The sequence below is a fragment of the Strix aluco genome, chromosome 25 (genome assembly GCF_031877795.1).
Source record: "Strix aluco isolate bStrAlu1 chromosome 25, bStrAlu1.hap1, whole genome shotgun sequence".
Lineage (NCBI taxonomy): Eukaryota > Metazoa > Chordata > Aves > Strigiformes > Strigidae > Strix > Strix aluco.
The window spans coordinates 2,546,305-2,572,613 of NC_133955.1; the positions used below are offsets into that span (position 1 = coordinate 2,546,305).

At 45.6% G+C, this 26,309-nt stretch overlaps 1 protein-coding gene across 1 annotated transcript in view; it reads right to left on the reverse strand.

Annotated features, from left to right (window-relative positions):
* Window positions 1–15,364: 15,364 nt before the first annotated feature.
* PKP1 (plakophilin 1) overlaps window positions 15,365–26,309 on the reverse strand; it is a 42,422-nt gene continuing 31,477 nt past the window's right edge. The window contains exons 8-13 of the mRNA XM_074850301.1: window positions 25,627–25,782; window positions 25,347–25,523; window positions 23,107–23,260; window positions 22,410–22,596; window positions 16,813–16,897; window positions 15,365–15,436 (exon numbers count right to left, since the gene is read on the reverse strand). Of these exons, the coding sequence (XP_074706402.1) occupies window positions 15,365–15,436; window positions 16,813–16,897; window positions 22,410–22,596; window positions 23,107–23,260; window positions 25,347–25,523; window positions 25,627–25,782 (831 nt within the window). The remainder of the gene's footprint in view (window positions 15,437–16,812; window positions 16,898–22,409; window positions 22,597–23,106; window positions 23,261–25,346; window positions 25,524–25,626; window positions 25,783–26,309) is intronic.

Consider the following 26,309-nt stretch of genomic DNA (forward strand, 5'->3'; position numbering starts at 1 on the left):
ACCGCTATCACTGCTGGCAAATTTGTGCTGAAAAAATTACACCTGGAGACCCTCAAGATGTCTTGAAAAACATTTAAGCACCTGAATCCTCTGAATTCACTCATCCTTCTTGAAAATTCTGGGTTCCTGTTAAAGAGTTTCAGGTTTGCACCTTGGAACAGAGAATGATGCAAAATCACCGCTGGCTTTGGGCAGCCCTTCCCTGGAGAGTGAAGTTTAAGGCCATGAATGTGTAGTCTGGTTTTAGTTGGTGCCAAAGTCTGCCTGAAGCCAATAGCCTGGTTAATCTGCAGTATGCTGAAAGCAAGAGTCTGGGTTCAGACACGACAGCTCAGATTTTGGGCTCTCTCCCAGGGACACAGCACGAGCTCTGTGCTGGAGGCAGATTCCTGGTCAGTGATGTGCATCCTGGGTGCTGAGTCCTTCTAGCAGCCAGCAGGTGTCTGGGGGTATCTCAGAGCACCTGAGGTTGTGTGAGGAGTTTTGTGCCAGGGTTTCTGGGAAGGAAGAGGCACATCAAGCGCCCCAGGACTCTTGATCTGCTGTGCCTGCAGGGTGTCGTGAAGCCAGCTCAGCACCAAAGCAGGGACCACATATTAGTGGCCTGGGACCCTCTCAAAAACCAGCAGAACAGACACCCAAGGGCCAAAATATGCACCTGTAAATGAGATAAACTCACTCCTAGCTGGGTCTAAGCTGTTGAAGGAGAAAGCGATGAGATACACATCCCACCCAGGATGGAGCCTTAGAGACTGCAATGGTGCCAGCATTGGTGTCTCTGCTTGTACTGAGCTCCTCTGCTTTCTGTGGCCCCAAAGGAGGATGACAGGATGGTGACAACAGTCTGGGCAGGGGATCCTCATGTTCCCAGTTATTCTGGGAAGGAGGAGCAGCCCAGTGGCACATCTGTAATCATGGGTAGAAAGAGCCACAGTGCCCTCACACAGGGATTGCCCCTGCAGCATCTTGTCAAATGCAACCTGAAAACACCAACTATTTTGGCCTGGCTCCTCCTCAGGGTTTGGCCTCAGGTTGTGCCACACAGGTGCTCCTGTGGTGAGGAGTCCAGCTTTACACTGGAGGGCATGGAGGTGCTGCCCTTGAACCACTCCCAGGAAGGATGCATTCCCCTGTGGATAGTTTATGGAAGGCTCCTGCAGCTCTGCTGCTGATGGATCATGCTCACAACCCTGTCCTTAGCACAGCCATGAGGCTGCATGACATTGCTCCTGTCCCCCCACCATGACTTATGACTGTTGCCCAGCTCAGGATGGAGGTGAAAAAGGTCCATCCCTCTGCCAAACACCAGGAGGTATGTGGACCAAAGCCCCAGCCTCAGATTCTGGGGATTGCACAGCCTGTTCATGCTGGCACTTCCCCCTGCAGTGATGTGGTCCATGGCAGGAGGGTGGTGGCAAGGACACAGCTTAGAGGAGAGTCATTGAGAAGACATTCCCATACCATGATCTTGGCTCTTTCAGAACTGGGCTCTGTTTGACCCTTCCCAGGGCAAAGCTGAGCAGAATCTACCTGCCCATGAGTAATGGTGACTGCTCATCCCGTTCCCTTCCTGCCTGCTGGAGACCTGCCAGTCACTCTCAGTTTTTCCCTGGTATGCTTCGATTGCTGTAGGAAAAACTCTTCCATCCATTCTCATCATCCCACCGGCTTCCACACTGGTTAATTCGACACACAGCTTCATCTCTGTTTTAACTGTATCTTTGCAGGCTGCAGTGCCCAGGAGTGGGGATGGGTTCCCGGGGGCCCCCGTGGGTACAAACAACCCTCTCGTGCTCTGCCTTTTTTTGGGTGCCTCTCTGCGGGCTTTGCTTCCTCCTGTTCAAAGCAAGGTGGGGCTCTGACTCACCTGCATCTGGGTCTCACCATGCAGCAGGACTTGCTGTGGCTCCGCTGACTTTCCCACGGTGGCTGAGCCCTGCAGTGATGTTGCTGCTTCACCCAGGAGCTTGCGGCAGGCGGGCTCCCGGGGCAGAAAGGCAATGGGTGCAGATTTCGCTCTGTGTACCAAGGAGTCATCCCTTCAAATAGCATAAACACTCACCTGAGCCATCTCCTCCTTCTCCTCTTTCTCCTGGCTCTTTAACCCTCTTTTTCTCCACATCCTGAAGGAAATAATTTCTACGTTGCTTCTGGGTTACCCTTGGAAAAAAAAATATTTGGGATAGGCACAGCCAGTTTGTCATTGCACAGACCAAAATGACAGAAGCTGTTTAAGAGATGTCCTGCTGCCCAGGAAATCCAGAGTCTCGCTGTGATCCTGACAGTGGCCCCACTCTGATACTAAACCAGTGCCTTTGCCCCTCCTAGCTGTTTCTCCTCCCCTGAAAGGAGCAAAGAATCAGTTTTCATCATGGGTAAAACATGCTAAAGAAAAGCCCAGGATGGAACTCAAAGGCACTCAGATTATCTCCAATTCTTTTCCTTTACATTTTTTGAGTGTTTCTTTCAGCCCTGCTGACACAAGACTGATTTTCCTGTTCTGCCAGGAGAGATCCTTGTTGACTGAAGCAGGAATTACCTGTACTGTGAGATAAAGAAACTTCCTGGGGAAAGAACAGAAAATGTAAGGAAGAAAGCAATAAGATGCACAAAGCAAATGTCTGTTACTTCACTGTACAGCACGCAGTCTGGGTCATCTCAGACTGAAACTTGGCCTCAGGACCCAAAAGTAGTTACAGTTATTGCCCAGACTCAGATCTGTTAGGTAAGATCCTGCCGTGCACTTGTAAGGCTTTTTGCGGAGAGAAGCACCAGAGAAAGGCAGGAGGAACTCTGGTTCTCTGGGAAAGTATTTGGGTTTTGCAGCACCAGGAGCTTCCGATACCTTTAGCACTTCTGAAAATTTCTACCTGCTTTTTTTCCCATTGCGTTGTCTTGGGAAGCCAGGCATGGAGGTTACTCACTGCTGCACAGGCTGGGGATATTTCAGCTGTGCAACATAAGGGTGATTTGCTGCTGCGCTGGCTGGGGGTATTTTAACTGCTTTGCTCCTCATTTGCAGAAATGCAGACAACTCCACTGGCAGAAGGTCAAGGGAGAAACCAGGCTCGGGAAGGTCTCCTGCAAGCTCTGTGTGTGGATACAACTACGTTGAGCTCTGGAGCCACTGCAGAAGCAGTGCTCAGATCTGGTCATCTCTCAGCTTTGGGACATCTGAGATTTCATCCAAGACCTGCAATATTGACCAAAGTGTTAATCAGGACCAGATCTGCTACCTAAAAATTACTGCCAGCAATTCCACCTTCCCAATGCCATCCCCTCGTACCCTGCGAAGATTCCTGCTGTCTCTTCCTTGCACCAGAATGCTGTCTTGCTCATCATCAGCTGCTGGGCTGAAGAAGCTGGGAGTACCAAGGATCTCATTTCTACCACCGAGTGCAGTACATTCAGCACAGAACGAGTGCACAGAAGGGTGGTAGCAGGGAGGTAATTACCCTCTCATCAAAGCCTTTCCTGCATGAGATTATCAAGCTGCAGAGGGCTGTAGTGGGAGCTAGAGCTAGAAAAGCATTGTTGGGGTTCAGTCAGATGGAGGATGCTCAACGTGAGCATCCAGGAGTGGATGCTACACGCTGAAAGGGTTCAGTCAGATGGAGGATGCTCAATGTGAGCATCCAGGAGTGGATGCTACATGCTGATAAACTGCACACGGAGTTTCCTTAATCCAGGAAATGTTGCTTTGGATGTCACTACTCCACCCACGCTGATGGAGAAGAAGATACTGTAAAGGCTTAGGTAGAGCTGTAACATTGCCCACATCCCAGCAGTGCAAAGGAGAGATCTCCTGGTGTTAGAAAGGGACATGGCTCTGTGTTTGGGTTGCCTCATAGGAGTCCTTCAAAAGGCTTTCAGGAGACAAAGGCAAGCTTAGAGAACACCAAAAAAGGGGCCAAGCACAGTCTTGGATAAGTAACACCTTCTATGCTCAGCAAGCTTAAATCTGCAAGGACACATAACTGTGGGAGAGATACAAATGAGGGTTATACAACAGGAGCACAAAGTCATGCACGTTACGGGGAAGGTAACTAGGGAATGAATCACTGTGCCACACACGGGACTTGTGCTTTCTCCTGACCCAGGCCCCCAGCTCCTGCGGTGGAGATGCCTTGGGGTGTGGGCGCACAAGTGCTGTGGGGGCTATGGGCTGCAGGTGCCATGCATGTAGTGAAGCTCTTCTGCATATGCCTTGCTTTTACGGGGCAGGGCTTTCTGGAATGGGCTGCCACCAGTCCTCCAGCAGTGTGCCATGTGGGACCATGGCACTCCTAAGGTGTCTGTGGGGCTTGGGATGCCACAGCAGTGCCTCTGCTTGGCGTGAGCTCACCCAGCATGTGGGAAACTGAGATAGAGGAACTTTGCTGAGTGAGTATGTCCCAGCAGGAGATGTTGGTATTGTGGGGTCGTTGATGCTGTTGCGTTATGTGGCTTGGGCTTGGTGTTTCCTAGAGATGCCCTGCTCAGTGCAATGTGGTCTCTGTGCTGTGAAACTGGGAACTGATCTTGGCTGGGAAGTGATGATCCTCTGGGGTGTGGCCTGGGGAAGTCAGGTATTTCTGGGCATGCCTGGGATCTGTGGGGAAGGTATCCCATGGAGCTGAAAATGGGGAGTGGGGTCTGCTCTGAAATCAAAAGGGACTCAAAAGTTGCACTGTGGGATGGGAGAGGGGGTTATACTGGGGGCTGCTTTGCTGGTGGGATAAGGCTTTTCTGGTGGAGTCCCATGCATTATTTGAGAGCTGTTAGGACCTGTTTCCTAACGGATTTCCAATGACTTACTGCTTGCTCTGGTTTGGAGGAGTGCACCCTGCAGCACCCATTTTTTTTCCCTTGAATCCTGCTGCAATACCAATGCATTTGAGCTAAATCAGTGCATCCATGACTATCTGCTCTCACAGAAGTCTCCAATCTCTGACCCAGCCTCTAGAGGTGATGCATTTTTCATCACATCTAAATCACACAAGGAGCACCTCAGTTGTCTTTTCCTTGCAAACTGCCCTGTGGTCTTTGTGTGTGTCTACAGACTGCCTTGTCCAAAAATGGACTTTTCTTATGTGTTCCTACATAGGATATGGATCTCAAAATAAAAAGACCTACCGGTTTCTTGGTATTCATTTTACATCCTGCAAATGGATCCAAGCATGTAGTCATGTATTGGCCCTATTGCTGAGCAACCCTTAGTTTCCAAATTGGAGGCATGTGCTGAGAGCTACCTTGACACATCCCGTCCTTTTTCAGTGTCCAGAGAGCCTGCTCAAGAATATAGAGGTAGGACTCATCTGCATTAATTTTAGATACTCTGCATCTATGCTAAACTCAGTAAAACACAATTTCCTCTTCTAACCTATAATTTATACGACTTTTCTTAGATGTGCCTTCAGATGTGATTTGTGCCTTCAGAAGCTGCAGAATGGGCATCACCAGAATGTATGTGATATCAATATTTAATCCTCCCAAGACATTCTGGATACACTGCTCCTTAATGGACTTTTATAAGACAATTACTTAGGTACTGCATTCAAAACCAGTTGCAAATATGCCTGCTGCACTGTGACCTAGAAGCAGCTGAAGTAAGGACTGATCACGGTTGCCAAAGCAATTTAGGTTTTGAAGTGCTGCTGTATACGTTCTACCCAAAACTGCTTAAGATGTTTGGGTTTGGGTGCTTTGTCTTTGTGCTTAATCCTTTAGTGCTTGCCCACCTTTCAAAAATCTCAACAGAGCAGCAGAGGATGCTCCTGGAAAGGAGCTCTGAGAAATATGACATGGAGCGACGCCTGTCCCTTTCCCATGTACAGATTCACAGGCTGTGCCAAACCTGTCTGATAGGCTGTGAATCCTCTTTCCATAAGATACCTGTAGAGGTAAGGATTATTTCTCAGCCTTGCCTTGTGTAAACACCGTGTAACTGAGATCACATTGCCCTTTGCCAGGTTTCTTCTTTGAAGAGCCTTCTTCTGAAGGAGATCAAGAAGATGCTGTTTCCTTATTTCTTTTGTAAGTCTGCCACCAGTGTTTGTACTCTGCAGTGTTCCCCAGTACTGGAAGTACAAAGTCTTTTGTACATCCTGCACTTCAGCTATCCTTGTGTAGGCTGGGCTTAAGTTACTGCAGGGTGTGATGCAGAGACCAAATTCTTAGATGCTGTCAACAATTTCATGGAGCAGGCTGGGAAGTCCCCAAAGCAGATGCAGCCTTAAATTTGATCCTGATTAACATGAAAAGTTTGGCCTCAAATCTGACATTTATAGAGCTTCTCCGTACCATCAACATCTGCATCAACAAGAAAGATACTTTGGGAAGAACATCTTCGGTCATAGACTTGACAAGCTGGTGAAGAGGGCTTTAAACTAAAGTTGCCAGGGGAGAGGAGCCTCAATCCATCCCACTCCTACCATCTTGATGTTAGTGCCAGCAATAGATGCCCAGAGCCTGGAGAGGGATCACAGGTCAGCAGAAGAGCAACTGAAGAGCAGCACAAAGGTGTTCCAGCCACTTCAGCCATTAAGTCACCTTCAGCAGTGGTCCAGCTTAAATGTCTCTATGCAAATGCACATAGCATGGGGCATAAACAAGAGGAGTTAGAGGCTTGCACACACCTGCAGGGCTACAATCTTATTGGCATGGAGACATGGTGGGATGGCTCCATGGTGGGATGACTGGAGTGTTGCAATGGAAGGATACAGGCTCTTTAGGGAGGACATGCAGGGGACATGAGGAGTGGTGGGGTGACCCCCTATGTCAATGAGCAGCTAGAGTGTATGGAGCTCTACCTGGGGATGGGTGAGGAGCCGACTGGGAGCTTATGGGTCAGGATTAAAAGGAGGGCAGGGACAGGAGATGTTACAGTGGGGGTCTGCTATAGGCCATCTGACCAGGAAGACTGAGCAGATGAGGCCATCTATAGACAGATAGGAGCAGCCTCACGTTCACAAGCTCTGGTCCTCATGGGGAACTTCAACCACCCTGATATCTGTTGGAGGGACAACGCAGCAGGGAACAAGGAATCCAGGAGGTTCCTGGAATGTCTTGCTGATAATTTCCTTCTCCAAGTGATAGAGGAGCCAACAAGGAGGGGACCTTGTTCTCACCAACAAGGAGGGGTTGATGGGGAGTGTGAAGCTCAAGGGCAGCCTTGGCTGCAGTGACCATGAAATGGTGGAGTTCAAGATCCTTAGTGCAGCAAGGAGGGTGTGCAGCAATCTCACTACCCTGGACCTCAGGAGAACAGACTTTGGGATCTTCAGGGATCTGCCTGGCAGAGTAACATGGGATAAAGCCCTGGAGGGAAGAGGGGCCCAAGAAAGCTGGTTAATATTCAAGGGTCACCTCCTCCAAGCTCAGGAGTGATGCAACCTGACAAAGAAACAACCAGGCAAAAACACCAGGAGATTTGCATCGATGGACAAGAGCTTCTGGAAAAATTCAAACATAAAAAGGAAGCATACAGAGGGTGGAAGCAAGGACAGGTAGTCGGGAGGAATACATAGAAACTGTCCGAGCAGTCAGGGATCAGGTTCAGAAAGCTAAAGACCTGATAAAATTAAATCTGATAGGGGACATCAAGGGCAAAAAAAAGCTTCTATAGCTATGTCGGTGATAAAAAGAAGACTAGGGAAAATGTGGGCCCTCTCTAGAAGGAAACAGGAGACCTGGTCACCTGGGATATGGAAAAGGATGGGTATTCAATAACTTATTTGCCTCAGTCTTCACCAGCAATTTCTCCAGCCACACCACACAAGTTGCAGAAGACGAAGGCAGGGACTGGGAGAATGAAGAACCCCCCACTGTAGGAGAAGGTCAGGTTCAAGAACATCTAAGGAACCTGAAAGTGTGCAAGTCCATGGGACCTGATGAGATGCATCTGCAGGTCCTGAGGGAACTGACAGATGAAGTGGTTAAGCCGCTATCCATCATATTGGAGAAGTTGTGGCAGTCCAGTTCCTACTGACTGGAAAAGGGGAAACAAAACCCCCACTTCTAAAAAGGAGAAAAAACGAAGAGTCAGGGAACTACAGGCCAATCAGTCTCACCTCTGTGCCTGGCAAGATCATGGAGTGGATCCTCCTAAAAACTCTGCTAGGGCACATGGAAAATAAGGAGGGGATTGGTGACAGCCAACATGGCTTCATTAAGGGCAAATCATCCCTGACAAATTTGGTGGCCTTCTACGATTGGGTTACAGTGTTGGTGGATAAGGGAAGAGCAACTGATGTCATCTACCTGGACTTATGCAAAACATTTGACACTGTCCCGCACAACATACTTGTCTCTAAATTGGAGAGACGTGGATTTGACAGATGGACCATTCGGTGGATGAGGAATTGGCTGGATGGTCACACTCAGAGTTGCAGTCAATGGTTTGATGTCTGAGTGGAGAGCGGTGATGAGTGGCATCCTCAGGGGTTGGTGTTGGAACCGGTGCTGTTCAACATCTTTGTTGGTGATGCAGACAGTGGGATTGAGGCACCCTCAGCAGGTTTTCCAACAGCACCGAGCTGTGTGGTGCAGTTGACACGCTGGAGGGAAGGGATGTCATCCAGAGGGACCTGGACAGACTGGAGAGGTGGGGCTGTGTGAACCTCATGAAGTTGAACAAAGCCAAGTGCAAGGTCCTGCCCCTGAGTTGGGACAATCCCAAGCACAAATACAGGCTGGGCGATGAGTGGATGGAGAGCAGTCCAGTGGAGAAAGACTTAGGGGTAGATGAAAAACTGACTGTGAGCCAGCAATATGCACTCACAGCCCAGAAAGCCAACTGTATGCTGGGCTGCATCAGAAATGTGGCCAGCAGGTCAAGGGAGGGGATTCTCCCCCTCTGCTCCGCTCTTGTGAGACCCTCCTGAAGTGCTGTGTCCAGCTCTGGGCCCCCCAACATCAGAATGACATGGATCTGCTCAAGCAGGGCCAGAGGAAGCCATGAAGATGATCAGGGGGCTGGAGCACCTCCCCTGTGAGGACAGGCTGAGAGAGTTTGGGGGGTTCAGCTGGAGAAGAGAAGACTCCAGGGAAACCTTAGAGCGGCCTCCCAGGACTTAAAGGGGCTACAGGAAAGTTGGGGAGGGACTTTTTACAAGGGCAAGTAGTAGGAGGATGAGGGGTGATGGCTTTAAACTGAAAGAGGGCAGATTTAGATTAGATCTAAGGAAGAAATTCTTCCCTGTGAGGGTGGTGAGGCCCTGGCACAGGTTGCCCAGAGAAGCTGTGGCTGCCCCCTCCCTGGAAGGGTTCAAGGCCAAGTTGGATGGGGCTTTGGGCAACCTGGGCTAGTGGAAGGTGTCCCTGCCCGTGGCAGGGGGGTTGGAACCAGATGGTCTATAAAGTCCCAAACCAGTGGTTTGGTTTTCTAATCCAAACCATTCTATGATTCTATGATTCTAATGAAAGCCTAAATATCCTCCACCATGTACTCATCTTCCGACAGGGGAACTTAAAGGATGATGCCTGTTAAGGGAAAATGAAAGGGAGAATTAAACTTTCCAGGCAATGTGGGCTGTTCTTATCATATTGAAGCAGAATCCCAGCACATCCCACCAGTTAAGAAATCCTTGAGGAAGGGCAGAAGGGAGCTGGCCTGGTTAGGAAGCAGAAGAGGGAGGTTATCAGATGGTGTCTTTCAAATAGCTGAAGACCAAAATAGTAAAGACTTCATAACCTGTGCCAGGTTCAACATAAATCATACTAAATTTGTCAAAAAGGAGATGAAGGAACAACTAGCTGAAGTCAGGAGAATAAGCCATAAATAGCAAGAGCATCTTCAAATATATGAGTGCCTGCCACGGAGTCTGGAGGGCCAATAAGTATCAGGGGTGAAAGGAGTACTCAGAAAGGAGAGCAACAGGAAAGATCACGTATTTACTTTTTCTGTGAAGCCTGTGAGAAATGTGAGAAGATTTCTACAACATTCTATACCTGATACAGGGAAACCCACATCATTGCATACCTGAGGACTGAAGGTTATGTCTGTATATGAAATTTTGGGGGACTATAAACCAGTAAGGAAAAGGTGATAAATGACAGACAAACATTAGCATAGAGAAATGTTAAGTGATACACACGGGGTGAAATAATCTTATCTTCACATATAAATGATGGTCTTGGAGATGACCATGACCACTTGAAGGGAACTCTATGATGGACAGCCCATCTCAGTGACAGCTCAACACACAACAGAGCTGCAGAAACCAAGGGGAACGTCAGGAATCGTTAGGGAAGGAGAAGAGAACAGAAAGGTGGCTGTGATATCCCTACATGAACCCATGGTTTACTCACCCTTTGCATACAGTATGTTGTTCCGGTCTCCTTGTCTCAGAAAGGAAACAGTTTAATTGGAAAAGGTTCAGAGGTTAATGCATGTGACAAGCTGATGGGTCTGTCTGAGGAACTGGTCTGTGAGCTGGGACTTTCCAGCCTGGACCAAAGAAACTGGGAGGATCAACTTGTTACACATTTTAAATATAAGACCTAAGGAGCTTCAAACACAGCTCATATGAGCCGGGTTCAGAAGAAACTAAGGTGTGGGGTTTTTTCCTACAACAGGCTTTGGATCCATAGAGCAGTGACACAAACGATGATATTGATAATTAAATTTTTCATGGACTGCAGTGGTGCCTGTAGAAGCTCATGGGAGAGAAACCCACTGAGGCTCGCCAAGGATGTAATGGTGGAGGAAATGGGATTTACAACTTCATTACTCATATTGGCATAAGGCAGAGCAGTCCAGACTAGTCACTGCTGCAGGGTAACAGGCTTCTACAAACCTTTCAAACAGATGCTCTATTCTTTCCTAAGACTGGCTAGTCAGCCAAAATAAAACCATCCAGAATGGGAAGCTTGAAGAAATTCCAGCAATTTTTATTGATTTCAGCTTTTCCAATGAAGCAAATACATACAGTACAGCCAAAACAAAACTCTGATACATTATTCTCACATACCTATATCTTACAGAATACACTGTATAGCTATGGACTGGTAGGCTAAGTTGGTCTCAAACTGGTGTGTGGTCAGAAAGGAATAAAACTGCCTACTGCCTTCTACTCGTCCATGAGGCTTCTGAAATGCTGGGGTGGGTTGGATTGTACATACACAAAACAAACAAAGCATTTATGAGAAAATAGACCAAAAAGCTCTGCTAAGCCCAGGACAAACAAATATGGTATTTATTTACATGGTTGTGTGTCCTGCGCACAAATCAGGCCCCAACTGCTCTTATTTCTGCTCCAACAGAGCTAAAGGTGCTGCTAACTATGGTCCTTCCCTTCTCAGTAGTTCTCCATCACTACGACTCAGGGCACGTGTTACGTGCTGTAGACCTGCCCTTGTCCCTGTCATTGGGGGTACACCCTACCTTGGCTCTTAAAGAAGACAGAAACAGGAAAACAGCTCATCAAACAGGATATCACAGTTAAACCCATGTCTTTAAGAAACAATACCTCCCTAGAATTAAAAAAAAAAAAAAAAGAGTGTTGGAGGTGAAAACAGCATCCATGATGGAGAGAACCTCACTGAGCTCCTGAAACTGGTGGTTATGAGCAACACCGGTTACTCTGATAAGTCTGATTTTCCTTTCTCTTCTCACAACTGAGCATCAGTGTCACTTCACTGACTTGGGTTGAGTCTGTAGTCCAGATTTTAAAAAAAGAGACTGAGAGGAAAATAGAGTTGAGTGTCAGAGAATTTCCTGGGGAAGAAATAGCTGCAAAATAGCCCTGGGGTGGCAGAGTGGTTACAATTCACACAGCCCACTGCTCTCTTGAGTTAGCTATATTTTGAGGTATGAAAGCAGTAACATATAGCATCATAAAAAGAATTATATTGGAAGGAACCTCTCTGGTCTGCCCAGCTGAAAGCAGGGACAGTGTCAAAGCCAGATGAGATTGCTCAGGGCTGTGCCCAGTCATGTTTTGAAGATTTCTGAGGATGGAGATAGATTTTATTTTTATCATTTTATTAGCTTTGGAAAAACAACTTTTGTACTCAACAAAATTTATGTGAATGTTGTATCTGTCTCTTTGAGTCTAATACTTACTAATGAAAACTCCAGTACTTGTAAATTTAATTGTGAGATAATGATTATATAGCTACAGCTCTTTGTGCCATATACAATGATTCAGTAAACTGCATTACCAGTGAAAGCAGCAGAGTGTTTTAAAATAAAGCCTAAATAACAGCCAATTAGAATGAATTTCCTCAATATTCCATCATTACATTTTGTAGTTAGGTTTCCCCAATTAATTTTACAGAGAAAAACATTAGCTCCCAGGACTTCTGTCTAACGTGTAATTACAGGAACAAATCTGAATGCAAAATTGCAGGCAACATACTTTCACACCAAAACTGTAACAATCCTGCCTGTGGATGCTGCAACCATTTTGGACAATCATGGTCTTGGGTCCTGCCAAAAACACTTTGAACCGTGCATATGAGAATATAGATCCAGCTAGGGAACAGCTGGCAGGTATGGCAAGGGCATGCCCATGGGCTGGGGCTCCTTTGCTGCTGTTCAAATACTCCTGAAACTGTCCTACTGGATTCTCCTGGTTCTAGCTCTCCACTTCAAAGGTGCTTTTTTTCTCCCTCATTTGGCTGGGAGCTCAGTGCAGAAAGCTCTCGACTGAACGTGGGTGAAGGCAAGCAAATAGTTGCTGCTCATTAAAGTGCACAAGATTAAGTCACCCTTTGTAGTCCAAGAGAAAAAACAGCTGGAAAATGATCTCCCTCTGTGGACACACGCTCCCTATAGTCTAAACGGGGGATGAACAAGTGCCGCCGTGTTTCTTAGCTGTAGAGATATGTTAGAGAGAATCTGAACTTCATGGACGGTTCTTTAGTGGGCATGAATCACCCCATTTCTGTGAAGTGAATGGGGACACGCTGATTTCCACCAATTTAGAAGTCTGACACTTGCAAAAAATGAGACTGTTTTTCCCTTTCCTGACTCATCATTTGTCCTTCCCAAGCACCTCCTGCACCCCTGGTATTTGCAAAATGGGGTCCTGTGCCCCTGCACTGTTTGAAGAAGCAATAACCATGTGTGTGGGATAGCCAGCAAATGCATCCTCAGCTGGTCCTTTCCCTGTGGATCTGAGCCGCATCCCCTTGGCGGACAGGTAGAAGATATTTTTCTTCTGGAGAGAGGAGATCAGCCTCTTTCATTACACAGTTACTGTTGTAAGAAGTGGGTTGCCCTAAAATGATCTCAGCAGCCTTAGCATCACGGGGTGATTCATATAATTAAAGATCCCGAGAAATAAAGTATTTCCAAACCTGACTTCACACAAGTGCTTACATTCCTTTGCATGTTAATACTATTTCTTTACATTGATCAATAAAAACAAAATGTGATTAAAAAAGGCCACATCCCTCACTTTTTCAGTCCTGTGTGGCAGTCAGTGATCCCAGGGGAAAAACACTTTGCCTGTCTCCAGCTCAGCTTCTCAAATGCCACATTTGTCCAGGTACAGTCACGAGATTGAGTTGTTCTGGCGCTCAGAATGGTTTGGGATCCGGTAATATTCTTGCTCTGCAGATGTGTTGCAATTGTCCCCTCACATATAGCTTCAGAGAAGGGTTACTGAGACCCGGGAGACAGTTTGCAGACGTCAATTTGCTTCTTGAGATAAAGAGTTCACGTGACAGGAAAGAAAATACTAATAACTATAAGAACTCATTGGAGAAAAATTCCTAAGCAGAAAAGAAGCCCGTGTTTATAAACATTAGGAATAACCAGCCTTTGTAAAGAAGAGTATTGTGGTGTGTATCTGTTTATAATGGCCATGTGCAATGGGGGGACTCAACCTAAAATTGGCAATTTTTATACTTGTGGGTAAAAATAGGTTGTGACAAGTTTTTAGTGTGGCAGTATTTGGTGCATGGATCAGGTGGAATTGGACAAAACTCTGCAAGGGGGTTAAACTGCACAACTCACACCGACTTTTGGTGGAAGGCAGGGGACTAAGCCTGTAGGAAGATCCTACTCACCACGTGTGCGTGCGCACGTATGTTGCCCACATGCACACATACACAGTGACACATACATAGTTACACAGACACACTCTTTGCAAAAAAAAATAATTATTGACATCAAGAAAGTATAACCTCAATAAAAGTCCCTTCTCCCCCTAAAAAGAAGAAAATGCTTAAAAATATCAATATCATCCACATGAAATCCATATGTTAAGTTTGCTTTACAGTTGAGTTAAACTCAGAAACACTCTACATCTTTAACATCTTAAGTAATTGTGAAAGGGTTGTCTTCCTGGACATGAACCAGTTCCAAATTCTGAAATGGAGAAAAACAAAGGAAAACCAAATCCCCAGGTAATTAAAGCATTCAAGAAATCTTTTCATTACATTCAAAACCAACTTTTAATCTTTTTTCTTGGCCTGTTCCAGGTTTCTGTACTGCCCATAGCTTTCTCACCTAGCATTCCATGCTCCTCTAAGTCTCGGTGGAAACATCCCAACAGACCAAAAAGTAAAATCTGCAACTGGGCAGAGGAAAGAAATGGGCTTTGGTACCATTTTCTCTTACATCAGGGCTGTGCTTAGTTTGATGTTGGGGAAGCGAGCAAATTATTAATTCTGGATAATCTCAATCCCCATCAGACATCTGATATTTGAAAAGTGCTTAAAGCTTTTCCCTTCAGTGGGAATTATAAATCAAAAGTACCTCACAGAGTCAATCCTCATTTCACACTGAATAAAAAGCCATAACAATGCCCTGAAAATTCTGCCAATGATTTCTCTAACCTGGTTTCTCTATTGGGATTTTTCAGAGGAGAGCTTGTAGTTCCAAATTATGACACGAGGCTTACAGGTGGATTGTTAAGTGCTCAGAAAATCCCTAGGGGTGATGGTTAATGCCATAGCACGTGCTGGAATTAATTGCATGTTACTGACACTGATCTGGATAACATTATTCAAAATTCAGGAATGAAAGTATTGTCAGAGAGACGCCTGTGAAAAGCCCGACCTGAGAGAATTTGGCAAAATGCAATTAATCAGTTGTTGTTCGGCAAAGTAAGTAAGAAAGACACATGAGGCATAGTCAAGTCCAGCAGCTTTGCCTGTCCAGCTGTGCTGAGCATGTCTAAAATGCACAGCTGTGTATGTGGGCAACACCTGCACCCAGGAACCGCAAAGCTTCTGACCTTTCATCACAACAAATGCTTTGCCGTTTGGTCTAAGTTCTGTGATGAAAATCTCACAAACCAAGTTTAGGGGAGATTAAAAATAGCAAAAGCTCGTGGGGCTCACACACCACTCCTTTGTCCCCAAAACCACCCCTTCCCCACACACGAGGGCCCCGTTCTCACCTGCAGCCTGAATGTGCATGGAGAGGCTCCTAAAATCTGGAGGAGAGGGTCCTGAAGGTCGTTCCAGCTAAAGATCCCATCATGTTCTTATCAAATCCTTGCTGAAAAAGCATATCAATTTCAAAACTGATAGCAATCTATTACCATGAGAGAGCCTCCTGCTCCACTTAAGAAGTGCGCTTCATTCTCAGACAACCTCCTCTGTCCTCCCTTTGTGTGCCTTCGATACCTCGCCCTTACTGATGGACTTCATCCTCTTTGCATTGCTTTCCATTTGCCAACAGCTGGACTTCTCCAGCTTTACTGGAGGAAACCTTTACTTAATCCTTCAATGAATATTATTTCATCTTATTCCTCATCCTGGAAAAATCCTTCAATGAATATTATTTCATCTTATATCTCATCCTGGACTTCTCCAGCTTTACTGGAGGAAACCTTTACTTAATCCTTCAATGAATATTATTTCATCGTATTCCTCATCCTGGAAAAAACAGCAAAGATATGTGCATGATGCATATATCCTTGCAGACTCCCAACCTTCTGGTCTGCTGTATACCTATGCAATGAACATCTGTGTGAACACAGCAGTGACTCAGTCACATCAAAATGAGTTGGCACAGGCTCCTGAGCAGAACCTGGCGCAAAGCTACACAAGCTCCTATGGAGAAAGTCCCTAACCGTTAATATGAGAACAATATTTAGGTACTCTCTACCTTCCTGACCCCAGGGTAATCCCCTTTGTGGATGTTACTCCTTCTCTTTAATTTGGTCCTTTACTCTCTGCAGGTGCTGCTGCTGTTGAGTTGGAAAAACCCAGCTTGTTCAAAGAAAGCCACTGGGAGCTGGAAGCTGGCTCAGCGCCCTGTCTGGCTTTGCACTTTCGCAGTTTCTGTTGCAGGGAGCAAAACAAATCCTAGATACTCCTCTTCTTGGTTTAAAAGATTACCCCAACTGTAGGGGTGATGTAACCGCAGGGTAGGTTTATGGACACAGAAGAAAATGGGGGGAAAGAGAAGAGGAACCTTGCCAGGGATCTGTTGGGACATGCTGATCCTACACGATGGACTGGAATCTCCCAAGCTAGTGTGAAATGTCCAGGTCTGTTCCCAGCACAGAGCAGTGCTGGGCACACACAACAGCGTCAACCCCAGGAGTGAGGTGGCTGTGTCATGGAAGAGCCCACCTGAGTTAGCATCATCCTCAGGGTGCAAGCTGCCCAACGCAGACATGCCGCCATCCGCTTAGTCCCTAAAGTCAGTCCCAGCAGTTGTGGTTCCGACTTGCTGCCTCTTGCTCGGATCTTAGGCGGGTGCCCGTGTGCTGGGGAGCACTGTGGTCCTCCCAGTGCCCCAGGCTTCTCCCAACCGCTGCCCGTACTCACTGCTGAGTCATGGCCTTTGCAAACTCACCAACTGCAGCGAGTGAGTCAAGACCAGGGTTGTTTTTGTCAGCCATAAAGCAGAAGCATTTTCCTTACCTGCTTGAGCACACTCTGGAGCTCCCTGTTCGACCAAAGATCTGTCAGGAGGAGGCGAGCAGCTTCAGCTGCTTTTGGACAGGAGCTGGGAAGATGAAAGCAACCCTGGTGAATTATGGCAGGTCACAGAGCAGCAACTCACATGCGTTACCGACAGCCTTTAAATAAGCCCATCTCCAGCTGGGAGCCTGGCTAGACTTGATGGAGGACTGTGAATAAAACCTTCTTTACTCTCTCAGCAATGTTATGTTACAACCTCTGGGACCAGAACACGACAAATGAAAAAGAGGGGAGGATTTGAGTGGAAAAAAAGGATTTGAGTGGAAAAAAGAGCACTAAACTGAGCTGAAGGAGTGTTTCTGGAGTGTGAAATTTGGGAGAGTGAAAGAGAAAGGAAATGGTGGAGTCTGTAGGGACAGTGTGGGCAAACCTCTCAGGAGGGCAGCAGAGGAACAGGCTCCGTGCTGCCCGGTGAGGATGGAGATGGGAGCATTTGTAATAACAACATCTGCAACCATAAGTCCTTACTCAGCACAAGTTAATAGATACTTGCTCACGTAACAGCTCCGAAACCGTGAGTCATAGCAGTACCTTTTATAATTTTGGAACATTTCATACAACAACCTAGATATAAGCCTCCTTGCTGGTTCTTATCACTGCCTCTGATCTTCTGGACCTCGTCCTGTCTGTGGGCGACTCCTGACCTGGGCTCAGTGCAACAGCCCCAGCCTGTCTCAGCCAGGGTGATGGAGAGGTATGAGACCAGACTCAGGACCCTCCCTGTATGACACAGTTTCACAAAACATTGTGTCCTCAAAATAGTCCTCATCAGACTATGAGAAATGGGTCTGACAGTGAGGGGTCATCAGGAATCTGAGACCTGCAAGCACTGTACTCTGAGTGTGAAAGGACAGGAATGTAACTGCATTCAGTAAATTTTGGGGCATTTCTCTAACATATACAGCAGTGGTTACCAAAGAAGTTAGCAAGTTTAAATTGGTCATAAACTCCAAAAGGCTTGTGCAGCTCATACACGTTGGTATTGTGTGGAGGACTGGGGGACCTGCAGACAATCAGATATTCTGGAGCAATGTTTTGGGACAGAAGAACTAGGTGTTATTGCAAAATCACTTCTCTGATTATAACCATCCTATGTCCTGTCACCAGAACGCCTATGTTTAAAAAAACATTTTGTAGCTGAAATCTTGTTTGTAGCTGAAAAGCCATTAAAAAAAAATAAATCCAAAAGTATCTATGATTAGATGGTCAGTGCATGTCCTGGACACTCTCTTTCATGGATATGTTGTTTCATGCTGTTTTTCTCTTTCTAAGCTACAGTAATTGTCTTTTTTTTTTTTTTTTTATAATTTGCTTCTAATGATGACAAATACAGACTTTTTGCCATTATGTCTTCAGAGCACACCTCAAAAGATTTTTTTTCTTTTCAAACAAAAATTACCAGCATCTGGTCTCTGAGCCATTTACAAATAAGGAAAAAAGAATTTCTCCACTCTTAATTTGAAGGATTGATACTGACTCTGTTTCATACAGCATCTACTGCTACTATTTAGGTATAAAAAGGTCAAGCATGAACTGATGGAGCTGTGATGACAACTTCAATATGTAAAGTATCATATCCTATACAAAAGTGCTGGGAATACTGTGACTATAGAAGTGTATAACATGGAGTAGAATATCAAGGACAGTTGATTTGGGGAAAAATTTTCTTTAAAATAAATCAAAGTTGATTTTAAGGACAGTCTGTTTTTCACAAATAGAAGTATTTGTAAAAAGTTGTGGAAAGACAACGAAGAAAATGTCCACTGGTGGTTGTGGCAGCAGTCATTCAAAAAACTATTTACTCAACAAAACACAAACAAGAACCTCATCAGAAGGAGATGGTGGGGCAGGGGGAGAAGCACGAGGGCAGCAAAAAAGACAAGGATTTTGTACATGCATATCAAATATTGGGGAAAAACAGTGTTTCCTCAAAGGACAAAAATATCAAGAACCTGACGTATGTCACAGGACTGGTCAAGGAATTCCTGGAAGAAGGATTTCTTCAGGATGTCATAAGGTGAAATCTTTGGAAGAAATCAGAAATTGGGAGTGTGTGGATGAGAAGAACTCTCTTCCACAGAAAAGAATCATGGAAAGACCTGAGTTTTTTAAAGATTAATTTTGGTAAAATGTTATGATAGAATTAAACTGCAAAATTAAATTGTACAATAGAAAAGATGTGAAAAGTGAATGAACAAGGAGAAACTGAAATAAATCAGTAATAAAGGAATTTTGAGTTGAACTGCAAATCTGATGCTCTAAACTACAGAAAGAGATCTTGGACAAAAGCTTTTAGTGCAGCCAGTAGAATTATTGAGAAAAATGATAATTTTATTAGTGAAATAATGTCATTTGAAATTGAGCAGAAGAATATTTTTCAGATAGTTGAAGAAGAAAGATGAAAAGGACATCAGACATCACAATAAATCAGTAACAGTAGCTTGACTTTCAGAATCACCAACAAAAAAAGAAGGTAATACTCAATATTTTGATAACTTGGAATAAAAATAACAAAGAGTGAATGAACACCATCATCACTATAAAGCCTGTGTCATAGATGAGGATATATGCAGGAGATGGGGACAATTATTTAACTGGGATGCTCCAGGAAGGAGAAGAAACCACAGCTATCAGATAAACTGCTAAACCATTTATGCCTTTCACTCAGAATACAGCTACAAGAAACATCAAGAAAAAGAAACCACAGATTTGAGGAGTGTTGGTTGGCATGTGAGAAGAACATGGGTAAGGAAAAGATCCATAACTTACTTGTCTGTAACCTGCAAGCCCATTCTGAAATACGAATACAAAATGGTTTGAGCATGTTAAACTAATGATTTGCAATGAGAGACCAGTTCAGAAAAATGGGTGAAGATTTGTTGGGTGGCAGAAGAAACATGTGCCAGGGAGGCACTATGCAGACACAGCAACCAAACCAGCACCAATGCTGGAGGTGAGGGAAGTGTGTCCACAGGGAAACTGAGGCAGATTAACAGAGAAAACTCTGCAAATACTAACAAGGTGCAGCACGGCATGGTGTTCTCCATAGAATCACAGAATCGTCTAGGTTGGAAAAGACCTTGAAGATCATCCAGTCCAACCATTATCCCAACATTGACAGTTCTCAACTACACCAGATCCCTAAGCGCTATGTCAACCCGACTCTTAAATACCTCCAGGGATGGGGACTCCACCACCTCCCTGGGCAGCCCATTCCAACGCCTGACTACCCGTTCGGTAAAGAAATGCTTCCTAATATCCAGTCTAAACCTTCCCTGGCGCAACTTGAGGCCATTCCCTCTTGTCCTATCACTCATTACTTGGTTGAAGAGACTCCTCCCCCCTCTCTGCACCCTCCTTTCAGGGAGTTGCAGAGGGCCATGAGGTCTCCCCTCAGCCTCCTCTTCTCCAGACTAAACCCCCCCAGTTCCCTCAGCCGCTCCCCATCAGACCTGTGCTCCAGACCCTGCACCAGCTCCGTTGCCCTTCTCTGGACACGCTCGAGTCATTCAACGGCCTTTTTGGAGTGAGGGGCCCAAAACTGAACACAGTAATTGAGGTGCAGCCTTACCAGTGCCGAGTCCAGGGGCAAGATCCCTTCCCTGTCCCTGCTGGCCACGCTAGTGCTGATACAAGCCAGGATGCCATTGGCCTTCTTGGTCACCTGGACACACTGCTGGCTCATGTTTAGCCGGCTGTCAATCAACACCCCCAGGTCCCTCTCTGACTGGCAGCTCTCCATGGTGATTTGGTCACCACTGAGACCTCCTCTGTTCTCTGTTTCTGCTGGCTGTGGTGCTGGGAAGGAGGAGGTTGATAGTGTGGGCCTCACCACAGTCAGCATCAGTGTGGGGAGCATGGGATCTGCATCCAACCTAGGCAACAGCCCCCAGTACAGGGGATGGATCTGTTACCACCAGGGAGTGGTGTAGGATGCACCACTTTCTGATGTAGGACTGGACAAATCCCACCCTAAAATTTCTTGTTGATTTTCACAGGCTACACAGGAATGTGGAAAAAGTTAGCTAATTTGTGGCTTAGCAAGTGTCCTATTCACTAGAGGGGAGATTTAACATCTGCTCTATGGGAACAGTCTGAAATGATATGGCTTGAATAAGTAAGATTAGTGCTGAGAGTAAATTGTCATGTTTTCATAAGAATTGAACAGCACAAAAATCTTTGGGGACAGAAATACATAATGGAGGAAAAGGAACATTCAAGTTTTGGACATTGTAAGAACTGGGGAGTTTCTCAGAAGGAATCTGTGATACAGACAGGAGGAACACACTGCAGACATCTCCAGAGTTTCTCCTCACAGTTTAGTGAGTCATTGCAAACAAAGCTCATCACAAAAAGCAGTCAAGACAATTAAGGTACGCACTACCCCAGTTGTGCAACACTTTGCTGAAGTAGTAAATTAGCTGACGACCAGTCTGAGTGATCCAAAGCGGGATTTTAGGCAGAAGTAAATACCATTCAATACAATGAAGAGGGCTGGGTTTCATGTTAATTGGGCTTGTTGTAGAGTGAAAGCATATAAAAGCAGCAGACTGACCGATGTTCATTGGCTGAGGCCCAAACTAAACAAGGAGGCTCCTTCTGATGACTGAGAGTCTCTGCTGCCATGAAACAAGTGGTAGATTGTAAGTGGCTTATCAAAGGATGATGAAGGAAGCATGGGAATGTCTTTTCACAACAGAAAGCAACAGGTTACTTGTATAAGGTATTTTAAAACAAGGACAGGTGGTAGGAGAGATGAAAGTCTAGGAAGGAGAATACATGATCAAAGATCATGTAAGTTTAATGCCAGTTTGGTCAGAAATGAACATAAATGAACATGGCAAGGGTTGACAAGCTTTTGCACAGGGCTGTAGGGAGTGTGGATAACAAACAGAACAGAATTACTACCACCAAACCTCAGACCAAAATATGGTGAAATTGCTCAGTTGTTGTAAAATATATGTGAGTAGACCAGGGGAGGTGCTTATAATACATATATATATGTGTCATCAGAGCTGCATCTTTGCCACTTGAGGTGAATGTTTCAACAGAAAGATGAACAAATCTGAACATTAAAGCGAAGCACAATCCCAGTATATCAGGAGTCTTGAATCTCAGACCTGACCTTCATGTTTGCAGGAAGCTGTGAGTGGGAAGCCCAAGTGCTAAGCAGTCAGGACGTGTACTGACATCCCCTGTTTTGAGGGCTGAAATTTTTGAAAGGATTTAAGGTGTTGGCGCTTCAGTTCTTTTCAGAATCTCTTAAAATTCAACCAGAAAATTCCTGAGGCCCCTTTACATATCTCACCCTGCATGGCTCACGGCTGTTTCCAAGAAACCAGAACTGAGGACTTCTGTCTACCAACATGCTTGAACTTTTTTGGCTCTCAAATTACAAGCACAGGGAAAGAATAATGCTTTACTATAGCTCTGAAGGGTGTTGGGAAGTCTCTGGGTTTAATCTGGCTTTGCACAGAGTGTATGGACTCAAAAATGTCTGCACATGACCCTCTCCATGCCTTCTGCCCCAAACTCACCCATTTCGGCACAGGCTTACTACATTATTTAGCATGTTGCTTGTCAAGTAAGACTTTCCCAGGTGTGGGTTGGACATGATGAGGTTCCTCAGAGTGTAACAAGCTGATGTCATGATCTCGCCATAGCTGTTGGTATTTCCAGACTGGAATGACAGGAGACGTGATACATCTGGGAGCACCTGGTGAGCTAAAGAGGTGGAATGTTCCAATCAACATTTAAATAAAACCTAACACAAGTGAATGATACTATATGTGTTAGCACTGTTCAATGCAAGAATGTGGTGTTATCTCTGGAAAGAGGCACTAATAATGTTGGGCAGTAATGGCATAATAGTCATCGCTTGATTTTCAGAGACAAAATGAGTGCTGCAGGCCTCTGGAAGGGCAACGATATTGGTCATGGGTAGTCAGGTCTAACTCAGTTCCCAAACACTATCATCCTCATGATCCTGCAGATTTGTCATTGTCTATAAATCATACCACATGCTTGTAGAGACTTTGAGATAGCACACATTTTGTTAATTAAGCCTGCAGATACCACCTGCCATTGTCCTTTTGGCCAGAAGATATTACATTGTTTTGCCCAATTTCAGAGCTTCTCTAAGTGCTGTTATGGGGTTTACAAAGCACAACGGGCAGATATTAGAGTTAGAAACTAGACATTGTTCTGAAATCCACTGTGGTGGAAATCACTTACCCATGGTTTTGTGGAGAACAGGATGCCGGGACATGTTGCTCAGCAAAGAAGCCCCAGACCGGACAACTTCAGAGCTGTTGGACTGGAGGAGCCGTGCTATGCGCGGCAAACCTTTTTCCTTCAAACCAATCAATTGGCTCATTGCGTTGGACATCTAGGAGACAGAACAGAGATGTCTCATGACTTCTAATGCCAGGAGGACACAAGTGGAATGATGTACAGGGCCAGACAAACATGACTACACTATAAAATAAGCATCCGTATAATAACTTCTTCTGCTACCATAATCCCACTTGTCATTTACCCCTCTTCTCCACAGACATTTGTAAAGTCAGCCTCTCATCTTCTGTGATATGACTGATACTTCTGTCCTCTTTCTGGAGCCTGAGTGGGGACAGTTGCTCACCCAACTGATATTCCCAAAATCTGGAGAAGTTTTACCTTCATGTCCACATTGCTCTTGCCCTTCACAATGCCCTTGCATGTCCCTGCCATGCCACAAGTAATAGACTGTGGTGGAATAGGAACAGCTAATGGATATCTTTAAACAATGATCTGAAGACCAAAAATACTCATTGTAAATGATCTTGTGTTTGTTTATGCAAATCTAGAAGATCTGAGGATGTAGCCAATGCAGAAGAGTGTTCATGGACACTGAAGCACAAACCCTTGGTAAATGCCCTCCTACTGTTAGAGTTTAAACTGAACTTCTCAGCTAATGCCCCACCAGAAAGGCTGCTGGAGATTGTCGTACCATCAGTGACTCATGCCCATCAACAGTGACACGGGAATGGAGGGAACAGGCTGGAAGGCAACCCTCTTCCAGTGAGCTGAGACCCAATTTCCCTCCCATGCTCCAGAAGGCACACATGTCACATTACAGATTCAACCAGCAGGACTGGGATGTGTAAAGTGTAGTCTGAGAAGAGATTTGGGGCCATCTTCTGTGAACTAAAGGATCATAGTAAACTGTAAACTTGTCCCCAGTTTCCCTTTCCTCCAGGTGACAACAAACTCAGCAAACCACCCCAAATCCAGCTCTGAGCTGAAATAAGACCCTTGAAAGTAGAAGTCACTTGTACACATCCAGTCAAATTCCAACCATTCCGTTCCACAAGGCTGAAATAAATTGCTTCAGCACTGTCAGAGCTGGTTCTTGTTTGTTTGTTTGCTTTCTTCCCCCCTGCCCAAAAGACATTCTTGTGTAATGATGTTGATTGCTGAAAGGCTCTTCATTTCCATGGAACACATGGCTCCAGCCCCATTTCTCTGATCAGTTCTACCCATACTCTACCCATACTGTCTATATGACAGCCTCTCTCCACCTTATTGTTAGTGACACTGCTTAGTTAAACTGAAAAAAAAAAGAAGTTCCCAAAGCATTTCACATTGAAAGACTTGTAACAAAAGCTCCCAGGAGATGAGAGCTGGCAGGGTAATGCTGTCCTAGCAGAGAAGACTCCTTTAGTGAGTCACTTCGTGTTTCTGGGTGGAACGCTTCACACACGTGACACGCCTTTCCTACGTATGAAATAATTATCTCTTTATCTCCCTAGCCATCTTATTTAAATTGGAATTGATGAAGTTCGACACAAACAGACAAGTCGAGGTTTGTTCACGTGAACGCAGCCTGCGAGGACATGCCCATGGCAGCAATACTGGACACAGCAGAGCTGCTGTCGTGACATGTCCTTCGCCGTGCCCTAGCTGCTGTAATACCCACGGTGTCCCACAGCTGTGTCACCTCCACACTGCCATACCTATGGGTTAGGACATCTGTCAGAGCTATTTTACAAGCAGCTCTGATGTGAGGACGAGCCACAATCCACAGCAGAACCCACCCTGTTATTAGAGCCACCTCCCACTTAACACACACAGGCGGTGGCGCACACACATCCTTTCTCTCTCCTTTAATGACATCTGTCCACATGTGCACATCTGGGCACATCCTTACTGGTGTCCTGGGGGGAGGGTGACAATACCAGCAGATGCTGGTAGTATGACCAAGTGACTGGGGAAACCTGGAAACCCAGTCTATGGATCTGGGATAGACCATCGGGAATCTGATTATAGCCCCCCATGAGGCCTTATTTTTGTCATTAATAAATACCTCTGCTGGAGCATCCACCATGGAAAGACTTGCAATAGTGCCCTGAGGTTTAAGGAGGACATTTTCCTTTCTGATTACTGTAAAGTACTGACACGTTTGGCTGCGTGCATGCGGAGAGAGGAGCACTTACCAGTCCTCGGCTCGCAGTGAGGTTCTGCAGAGCTCCAGCACAAGCTTCCAGGGTGGCATCCTTCTTGCTCTGATCCATCAGGGACAGGTAGGTGCGGATGGCATCAGAGTGGTAGAGCCAGCTGGGTCCTTTGGGTTTAAAATCCTCCTCAGGAAGAGGGACACCATACTCATCATTCTACAAAGAGATGAGAAACTGGCAGCTCAGATCCTGCTCTCCGCTTGTAGCGCCTGCCTGGGGCTGAATATCACATTTCCAAGCCCTCTGTGGCACATCTTACCTCCATTTTACCACTCCTGCTGTTGAAACAGCCTGTGAGAGTTTTGTCCATATAAACGCTCCGGGCCATGTGGTTGAGCTGGGTGTATCTGTTGGGAACTTCAGCATCCAGGCGGTAGGAGAGGTTGTGCAGGATGCAGATACAATTCTCCACAGACTGAAATCACCCCCAGAATAAAAATGCAAGAATCACATTAGGCAAAAAAATATGGAGCAGCATCTGCTATAGCTACAGAGAGGACATATACCATGCCATAATTAGCTTTTTTAGTAGTTACACCACATAAGCTCCTGACCCTGCTTAAGGTAGCAATGGATGGGAAGGAAGATAAGGAGGTAGAGTAGACTGAAGGCCACATAGCCCAAATGCTCTATTGTGGATCTCAGTGAGCTAACGGACTCAGTGAACCTTGTTAGGTGCCACTGCCAGAGAAAAGTTAATAAACAAGAAAAGAGAGTGAAGAGGGTGGTTATATCAAACTGACCGCTATGAAATGCCAAATCTTGAAAGTCTTCCTCCTGCCATAGTCAACTTTCAATGACTTTATCCAAATCAAAGCTACAGATTAGGGGACACTTTTTACCAAGAACAGGTTTTTAAGCCTCTTTTACCTGGATGTCAGTGTCCAATGTAAAGAGCAAGGAAGAATTTTCACTAAATAGATACCTGTAACCAACCCCAAA